Raw genomic sequence first — 10,276 nt, 5'->3', positions numbered from 1 at the left:
GTTCCCTTGGGGGTCCATGCCGGGATTGGTTGTTGTCGGGGGCTCCTGGGAGGCGGGACCGGAACGGCAGTGGGAAGATCTGGGTCCAAGGGGGCGCGGTCAGGACCTGCAGGAGGCGGGATCCGGCGGGCCGGAGGCGGGACCAAGGCCGGCAGGGGCTGGCTCGGGCTGTCTGGAGGCGGGCGGGGCCTGTGGCCGGCCTCCGCATCACCATGGCAGCGGGAATGCCGCGGCAAAGCCAGAGCAGGGGCAGGCCAAGCCCAGGAGGGCTGGGGACAGAGATGCTGAACCACACGGACCCATAATTTAAGAGGTAGGTGCTGAAAAGTGGCGGGTAACAAAAATATTACCCAGGTTGATCATCCACATCGAAACTGGGGACACGCGGAGGTGGCGAGGTTGAAGCGGGTAGGAGGCGGCTAAAATTTCAAAGACCAAATCCCACTCTCAGCCTTATACATTCTTAGCGTGCAGTTTCCTGCTTCAGACTTTCAGAGCTTGGAGAGGAGGGGTAACGGACTCCCGTTTCTCAGTCTGTTCTCTGTCTCCCCAAATACCGCTGCCTCTCTGCTGGTCCCTAAGAGGGGTGGTTAAAGACTGGTAGAGTACTGAAAATGAAATTGTAGCACACGCGCACACAAAAGTTGGCAATGATAGTATTGGCCTGGCGCGGTGGCTCACGCCTGTAATCCCAGCACTTTGGGAGGCTGAGGCGGGCGGATCACCTGAGGTCTGGAGTTCGAGACCAGCCCGGCCAACATAGTGAAACCCCGTCTCCACTAAAAATACAAAAATTAGCCAGGCATGGTGGCACGGGCCTGTAATCCCAGCTACTCAGGCGGCTGAGGCAGGAGAATCGCTTGAACCCAGGAGGCGGAGGTTGCAGTGAGCCAAGATCTCGCCACTGCACTCCAGCCTGGGGGACAGAGCAAGACTCCATCTCAAAAAAAAAACAAAACAAAACAAAAAAAAAAACAAAAAAAAACCAATAGTATATTAGCTCTATAAAGTGTGAGAATTTAAAGCACTTGCAACAAGTACATAGTTTGTAGTCAAATGTTGGCTGCCATTATATCATTACCATTATCACTTTTTCCCGGCCTGTTGTCTGGCAAAGTCAATGCAGGCAGATTCAGAAAAGGTGGGTTGGAGGGCTGCCCCCACCACTAATTGGTGGAGAAACTCTATAGCCTATTTTCTATATAGTAAATGAAGGTGACCGGGCGCGGTGGCTCACGCCTGTAATCCCAGCACTTTGGGAGTCTGAGGCAGGGTGGATCACCTGAGGTCAGGAGTTCGAGACCACCCTGGCCAACAATGAGAAACCCTGTCTCTACTAAAAATACAAAATTTAATGGCCATACCGCCCTGAAAGGCACCCGATCTCTTTTGATCTTAGAAGCTAAACAGGGTCAGGCCGGGTTAGTACTGGCCGGGCGGGGTGGCTCATGCCTATAATCCCAGCACTTTGGGAGGCCGAGGTGAGTGGATCACCTGAGGTCAGGAGCTTGAAACCAGCATGTCCGACACATGGCGAAACCCTGTCTCTACTAAAAATACAAAAAATTAGCCGGGCGTGGTGGCCCACGCCTGTAATCCCAGCTACTCTGGGGGCTGAGGCAGGAGAATTGCTTGAACCCGATAGGTGGAGGCTGCAGTGAGCTGAGATCGCACCACTGCACTCCAGCCTGGGCTGCAAAGTGAGACTCCATCTCAAAAAAGTAAAAAAAAAACACAAAAAACAGAAACATTAACCCGTTTTCAGAGATTATTTACTGCAAAGGTCAAATAAGATCATGTAGATGATAGTACTTTGTAAGCTTAAAGTGCAATATACACATTTCTGCCTTAGAATTATACATGCTGGACCAGGTGTGGTGGCTCACGCCTGTAATCCTAGCACTTTCGGAGGCCAAGGCAGGTGAATCACGCAAGGTCAGGAGTTGGAGACCAGTCTGGCCAACATGGTGAAACCCTATCTCTACTAAAAAAAATACCAAAAATTAGCTGGGCGTGGTGGCACGTGCCTGAGGTTCCAGCTGCTCGGGAGGCTGAGGCAGGAGAATTGCTTGAACCTGGGAGGCGGAGGTTACAGTGAGCCGAGCTCGTGCCACCGCACTCCAACCTGGGTGACAGAGCAAGACTCTGTCTCAAAAAAAAAAAAAAAAATTATACATGTTGTCTCTCTGGGTTAAAACTCAGTTTCTGAGGATAGAGGGAAGTAAATGCCAGTAGCAGAGCTTCCAGTATTTCTCCTGATTATCTTCAGAATACTTCCTGTGGTCCTTGACTGATAAATATAGGAAGAAGGGAAAATGCATTGTTGCTTGACTAATGATAGGGGAGTATTACTCTTCACTTTATTACTATTCATACCTAAACAACTAGGTTTAGAAATGCCACTGTGTTAGCTGGGTGTGGTGGTGCACATCTGTGGTCCTAGATACTTGGGAGGCTGAGGTGGGAGGATCTCTTGAACCCAGGAGTTAAAGGCTGCAGTGAGTTATGACAGCACCAGTGCACTCCAGCCTGAGTGCTGGAGCAAGACCTTCTCTCTCTCTAAAAAAAAAAAAAAAAAAAAATTTTTAAATGCCACTGGGATAGCCCTGTTGTGCTTGTAATATCTTCAGCTGGACTTCCTGCTAAATAGGGTCCTATTTCTGATACTTCAAGATGACTTAAGTTGGTAGGTTTTAGGGAGGGGCCTGGCCCCAACTAGGGTAGTTTAGCTTTAAATTTTTTTTTTCCTGGCCTGTTATTTTGTACATTTCTTATTCTTCCTGTTTTAAGGTGGCCCTGATTCATCTCTTCTAGGGACTCTTGAAGATGGGGACCCAAGTGGTTATGAGATTTACTAACTCCTTGCTGCCAACAGAGCCTTCTGTAAGTTTTTGGTGTACTGTTGTGAAAAGCGTGATGATGTTACTGGAATTTCAATACAGTTCTACTTCTGGGGATTTCTCCATCAGGACTCAGATCCTGAAACAGAATTTTAATATATTTGTCTTATTTTTTTGCTTTTCCTTCTTGTGGAAATTCTATTAATAGCTCTCTTGGACCTTGATTCATCTTTTTCTGGAATTAATAAAATGAGGCAGGGGTTGAGAAATTCTAGCAATTAATCAGAATATATGCATTTTAAAAATATTTAAAGTTTATTATAGCAATAATGTATGTTAATTACAAAGCATTGGAAAAATATTGCAAACTATGATTTTAAAAACTGCAAACCATAAGTCTCCCACCCAGAAGCACACTGTTATATTCTGGAAAATATTCTTGCAGTCTTTTTTTCTGTATATATATACACACACACACATACATATATGTACATATATATATATTTTCTTTTTTTTAAAGACAGAGTCTCACTGTGTCACCCAGACTGGGTGCAGTGGCGCGATCTCAGCTCACTGCAACCTCCTCCTCCCGGGTTCAAGCAATTCTCCTGCCTCAGCCTTCTTAGTAGCTGGGACTACAGGCACGTGCCATCACACCCAGCTAATTTTTTGTATTTTTGGTAGAGATGGGGTTTCACTGTGTTAGTATATTTTTAACATGAGATCTTATGCTGTGCAAACTTTTTAACTTGCTTTGTTTCGCTTAATGTTAACATAAAATTGTTAAAATTTTTTGTTTTAATGTGGGCACGTTTGGTAAACATTATAATGGCTGTAATTTTCTTAACCACTTCTCTGTTGTTGGACTTTTAGGTTCCCTCACCCCTGCCCCCCACATTGTAAATAATTAATTTCCTTATTTACGACTATGTCAGGTCAGGTGAGGTAGTGGCTCATGCCTGTAATCCCAGGACTTTGGGAGGCTGAGGCCAGAGGATCACTTGAGGCCAGGAGTTCAAGACCAGTCTGAGCAACACAGTGAGACCACCCCCCCTTTCTTTCTTTCTTTTTTTTTTTTGAGAAGGAGTTTCATTCTTGTTGCCCAGGCTGGAGTTCAGTGGCACCATCTTGGCTCACTGCAACCTCTGCCTCCTGGGTTCAAGTGATTCTCCTGCCTCAGCCTCCCAAGCAGCTAGGATTACGGGTGCCCACCACCACGCCCGGCTAATTTCTGTATTTTTAGTAGAGATGGGGTTTCACCATGTTGATCAGGCTGGTCTCGAACTCCTGACCTCAAATGATCCACCCACCTCAGCCTCCCAAAGTGCTGGGATTACAGGCGTGAGCCATCGTGCCTGGCCGAGACCCCCCTTTCTATGAAAATTTAAAAATTTGCTGGGTGTGGTGGCATGTACCTGTAGTCCCAGCTACCTGGGAGGCTGAAAGTGAGGTGGGAGGATTGCTTGAGCCTGGGAGGTAGAGGCTGCAGTGAGCTGTGATTGTGCCTCTGCACTCTAGCCTGGACAGTAGAGTGAGACACTGTCTCAAAAAAATTTTTTTTAAAGACTTATGTCAGGCCAGGTGCTGTGGCTCATGCCTATAATCCCAGCACTTTGGGAGGCTGAGGGGTGTGGATCACCTGAGGTCTGAGACCAGCCTGGCCAACATGGTGAAATACCATCTTTACTAAAACAAACAAAAAAAATTAGCTGGACGTGGTGGCGGGTGCCTGTAATCCCAGCTGCTTAGGAGGCTGAGGCAGGAGAATCACTTGAACCCGGGAGGCAGAGGTTGCAGTGAGCTGAGATTGTGCCAATTCCAGTCTGGGCGACAGAGGGAGATTCCGTCTCAAAATAAATAAATAAATAAATAAATAAATAAATAAATAAATAAATAAATAAGGCCGGGCGCCGTGGCTCATGCCTGTAATCCCAGCACTTTGGGAGGCCGAGACGGGCGGATCACGAGGTCAGGAGATCAAGACCATCCTGGCTAACGCAGTGAAACCCCGGCTCTACTTAAAAAATACAAAAAACTAGCCGGGCGAGGTGCCGAGCACCTATAGTCCCAGCTACTCCGGAGGCTGAGGCAGGAGAATGGCATAAACCTGAGAAGCGGAGCTTGCAGTGAGCTGAGATCCGGCCACTGCACTCCAGCCTGGGCGACAGAGCGAGACTCCGTCTCAAAAAATAAATAAATAAAATAAAATAAAATAAATAAATAAATTTGAAAAGACGTCAAAGACTGTCAACATTTAAAATAATAAATTACCTTGTAAAAGAATTGTGGCGTCAGATTTTGTATACATCTTTCAGAAGGCAGCTGGACATTGGGAGTTAGGTCCTTGGTAGAAATCAGGCTACCTGTTGTAAAGAGACCTTGAATCTTGCGGAAAGATGATTTGATGTTAGTCTAATTACTGATGTGGAGCTCTGACACCTGATAAGTGTTAGCCCAGAGGCATAGGGGTGCATTTTCAGTGCTGTCAGAGAAATTCAAGTGTCACTTCCAAAATATCCACCAGATGTCGCTAGTCTTAATATAATACTCACCCACAGGACAGCTGGCAAACTTTTTTTTTTTTTTTGAGACAGAGTCTCACTCTGTGCCCAGGCTGGAGTGCAGTAGCATGATCTCAGCTCACTGCAACCTCTGCCTCCCGGGTTTGAGTGATTCTCCCACCTCAGCCTCCAGAGTAGCTGGGGCTACAGGCATGGGACACCGCGCCTGGCTAATTTTTTCATTTTTTATTTTGGTAGAGATGGGGTTTCACCATGTTGGCCAGGCTGGTCTTGAACTCCTGGCCTCACGTGATCCTCCTGCCTCGGCCTCCCAAAGTGTTGGGATTGCAGCGTGAGCCACCACGCCTGGCCAGTGGCAGATAACTTTTGAAACGTGAATTTTAAAACTTCATGTGAAAAAAGAAAAAAAATCCATAACACAGGAATAGGTTAAAAAAATCATGTAGAATATTTTCGCATATCTGCTTTGGTGTGGTTTATATTAAGCACTAGCATCTGGTGATTACTTTGGCGACATCCTACTCTAGTCTTTCACCATTCTGTCTTTTTCCCTTCTTCTGCCCACTCAGTCTGTCACATTCACCATGTATACTCTTTCCTCACATACTAGTTATTGGATTCTCAGTTTTACTAGTCTTCCTTTTACTATTCTTCCCTCCAGTCTTGTTTCTTGCCCCATGTGTTATGTGTATATTTATGTGTAACTGTCAGTTATTCAAGTTTTTACTAAAATAATGAGACCTGGCATATAATGACTTATAAGAGGTGCTCAGAATCTATTTAATGGATGTTTAATGAAACAATGTATGAATGAATGAGAGGAAAATACAGGATACTAAAAATTATTTATATTTGGCTTGAGAATACAGTAAAAGCGATAAAGAATCACATTCCTAAATTACCTATAATTAAGTGCTAAATGACACAGTATAGAACATGCTAGACCGTTTAGTGTTTCTTTTGGTTTTTTTTTTGAGACGGAGTTTCGCTCTTGTTGCCCAGACTGGAGTGCAATGGTGTGATATCGGCTCACCACAACCTCCGCCTCCCAGGTTCAAGCGATTCTTCTGCCTCAGCCTCCAGAGTAGCTGGGATTACGGGCATGTGCCACCACGCTCGGCTAATTTTGTAGTTTTAGTAGAGACGGGGTCTCTCCATGTTGGTCAGGCTAGTCTCGGACTCCTGACCTCAGGTGATCCGCCTGCCTTCCGCCTTGGGTCTTCTAGAGTACTGGGATTATAGGCGTGAGCCACTGCGCCCGGACCTTTTTTTTTTGAGGCAATGTCTCACTCTTGGCCCAGGCTGAAGTGGAGTGGTGCAGTCACAGCTCACTGCAGCCTCAACCTCCCGGGCTCAAGTGATCCTCCCACCTCAGCCTCCTGAGTAGCTGGGATTATGGGCACATACCACCATGAGTGGCTAATTTTTGTATTTTTTTGTATTAATTTTGTATTTTTTTTTTTGGTGCCATTGCATTCTAGCCTGGGCAGCAGAGTGAGATGATCTTGTCTCTCTCTCAAAAAAAAAAAAGACATTATTTCCTAGGGTCATTTAAAGTATTTTTATTGACAATTGTAATTATTTGTTTATTCAAACTGCCTGTTTCTTTATAGTCATGAATTATTGTCCATAATAGTTGTGTTAAATTTTATATAGATTTGAATTTCACCCTTCTTATTTTTACACGGAGAGAAGTCACAGGCAATATTTTTACCAATTGATGGTTTTGTTTTAAGGCTCAAAGTCTTACTTAGGCTAACATCTTACTCTATTTATTAACAGAAGTGATTAATGTTTCCTCCACTGGCTCATTCATTCCTTCAAGTAAAAATTAATGTAATCTTGCATTCTTATGGAATGTAATGTTGCATTCTTCATGTGAAAGTATTGCATAGTGGTTAAGAACCTGGACTTTGGCTTCACCATTTAGTAGCTATTGGGTCTGTGACAAATTACTTCTCCAAACCTCTCTTTCTTTACGTGTAAAAATCCTACCGTTTATGCTAATTGTGACAGTCAAATGAGCTAATACTAAGTGCTGAGTACAGGGTTTGGCACATAGTAAAAGCTCATTTTTGCTATTATTACTGTTATGTATAGATATTTGGGTAGCGTTTAGTTTGTGGGGGAAGTGTCTGCCATTATTGCCAAAATAATGCAGGACTGAGGAAGGCAGGTATAAGTTCAGAAATCAGGCAGCGTGGCAGAGCTATACAGAAAGCAGTTTGCTGGGTTTCTTTGCCTCTGCTTCCAGGCAGAGTGAATGACCGCACTGAAGCAGCGGAAGCTGTTCTAGCTACCCAGACTGCTTGCAGTTTCCCCACATACAAACACTATGGGATGCCTGATCTGTGTCCCAGTTATTCCTAATTCTTGTAGCTAGCCCGCATACTCTCCCAGCTCTTATGTTGATATTATAACATGGTGGGATCGGGAGGATGGAAGGAATAGTAAATGTTAGTGTTGTTTGGAGCTAAAGCTCAGTTCTTCACCTGAGCCACTTTGTAAGGCCAACTAAGATAACTGTGGTGAACATCTCTTCTGAGCAAAAAACAAAAATGGACATTATATTGTCTGACAGGAATGTTGTGCTTTTTCCAAATGTGAGAGGCAGGCTGTATGTAAAATAGTATGATTTTTGGAACACATCTTAATAGTCATATGGGGGACAATAGAATGAATATTTTGAGATTATACTGTTTAAATCAAAATTAAACGCCATTAAAATTTTAGTTCCACAGTTGCATTAGCTGTAGTTCAAGTGCTCAATAGCCACATGTGTGGCCACTATATTGTACAGCATAGATATAGAACATTTCTATCTTCACAGACACTTCTGGTGAACACCATTGCTCTAGAATATGTGGTTCATATAGTTATGGACTTTTAGGGAATAGTGCAATATTGGACCATATGCCTTATAATACATTTTTAAAAATCAATTCACTACAATTCTCTCTTAATTCCTCCAGCATGCTGTGATGGGCAGTGCAAAGAGCACAGGGCCAGACCTCAGAGCCCTCTGGTTCAGATCTTAGTTTCCATACTGACTTGCTGAGTGACTGTGAGCACCTCTCCTAGCCTTGATTCCTTCCTCTATGACGTAAGGGAGTTGGGCCAAGTAAGGAAGTGGGGCCAAAATGTTTTGGAGCTTTAAAATTCAGTGATTTCATAAGTCTTTTCCCAGAAATACTGAGCTCACAGATCCTACTTTGATCAAAGACTTGTTGTTTGAGAAACGCTGACCTCTGGCATAGATAACTGTCAGCAGGACCTCCCTCTGATGTCTCAATATTTTCTGCTCTGTGTATAAAGCAGGAGGGGCTCTCAACCAGTCAGGATCCTCTGCCCAGGGATCCACCAACTAGGTACTTTGGTTTTGCATCATTATGCATGTAGATGTGTTGCATGCAAGTCTGTGCTGTTGGAAATTTCATGCTTCTCTTTATAAAGGAACTTGTTGAATTGACATGGGTTAGTGACTCTCTGGGGGTGTTACACCATGAAGTGTGGTAGTGCCAAAGGGAGTTCTTGGCAGTTAAATTTCTCAGCTAGATTATGAAGGACAGTGGTCTTCGGACTTGTGGGCTGCTCAGGTTTAGAACGATTTGGTGTCTTAGCTTTTCCTCAGCATTAGCCAGAATTGAATCCACTACATTCAACCAGCAGCTGCCGCTCAACACCTGTGCTGCCTTCTGCCCCCTGCCTGTTGTGGTCAGGGAGATGTGTTCTTTTTCAGAAACATTTTTGTGTTTAGCAGCTTTAGACATTTAGACATGATATTGCTAGCCTGGCTGCTCTTGGTAAGGATTTTCTTTTTCTCTAAGGACCTGAAGAGGTTTTTAGGTTGAATAAGAGTCAATACTGACTTTTCTTGCTAAGGTACTAATCAGGGTTTGAGGAGGAATCTGGGCCTCCCAGAATATCATGAGTGTAGACTCCTAGATCCTTGAGCTGCCTGTCACTGGCTGCGTCCTTGGACAAGGCCCTGACCTTCTCTGAGCCCTAATGCTCTGTAAACCCTTCCTCTCCATCTGGGATCACGAGGTGGAATGTAAAATGAATGTTTTTTCAGCTTCGAGTTTTCCTATAGAAACAAGAGTGTGCACTGAGTTGCAAATGACTAGTATTCCTAAAAATAAATAATCAAGGCTATGACTTGAATAGCTAGAAACAGCCTAGAATAGCTTTCTGTTTCAGTTGAGGAAGCTTTTTACCTAACTCTTTCAAATGCACCAGGACATTTTTGCAGTCTTTATTTTAATTAAAACCCATTTATTTTAAAACACATTAAAATATGGGTTGTATATTTTAGCAGTTATTTTATAAAGAATGAAATAGGAAAATTTTGGAAAAGGCTTGGTCATCCTTGGTATTTCTTTTGTGATCCTGTGTGATGTTTAGCACTGTTCTATTGAATGTGTTCTGTTACCATCGATAACTAAAGTTCTTTCTATCCTCTTTTCCTCCTTTCTTCCTCTGCTCCTTCTTCTCTTTCTTATTTCTTTCCCTTCTGCTTCCTCTTCTTTAGCTTGACCTCACTGTCCAGGGCCCATGTGGAAAAAAGGTTGCTGTTTTCGGTTAGTCTGGGGGAAAATCCTATGATTCACTCCCTTTCCCTCCCACCTTCTGGTGGGCCGTTTGTGGCCTTAAGTTAGCTGTGTGTGTGTGTGTGTGTGTGTGTGTGTGTTGCGCACCCTCTCCGCGGGCACACCCGCCTGCAAGCCTGGTGTGTGTGTCGCGCGCGCGCGACTGCAAGCGCTGGCATACACCAGTCGGGCCGCCTGTTTGTCAACGTGTGTGTGTGTGTGTGTGTGTGTGTGTGTATGCACGCAGCGCGCACATAGAGCAGCACGTTTGCCTAAAATCCGTGTGTGTGTGTGTGTGTAGCACACGCACACACGCCCGTGCTGC

General features: G+C 44.4%; 1 protein-coding gene across 1 annotated transcript in view; it reads left to right on the top strand.

The window, feature by feature from the left end:
* Nucleotides 1-77: 77 nt before the first annotated feature.
* The window catches only part of LOC115892001 (dixin-like), a 49,896-nt gene continuing 39,697 nt past the window's right edge, over nucleotides 78-10,276 (top strand). The window contains exons 1-2 of the mRNA XM_030918467.1: nucleotides 78-313; nucleotides 2,791-2,883. Of these exons, the coding sequence (XP_030774327.1) occupies nucleotides 2,827-2,883 (57 nt within the window). The 5' untranslated portion in view covers nucleotides 78-313; nucleotides 2,791-2,826. The remainder of the gene's footprint in view (nucleotides 314-2,790; nucleotides 2,884-10,276) is intronic.

This window comes from Rhinopithecus roxellana, chromosome 15, assembly GCF_007565055.1.
Source record: "Rhinopithecus roxellana isolate Shanxi Qingling chromosome 15, ASM756505v1, whole genome shotgun sequence".
NCBI lineage: Eukaryota > Metazoa > Chordata > Mammalia > Primates > Cercopithecidae > Rhinopithecus > Rhinopithecus roxellana.
This window is presented reverse-complemented; position numbering and strand designations above follow the sequence as displayed.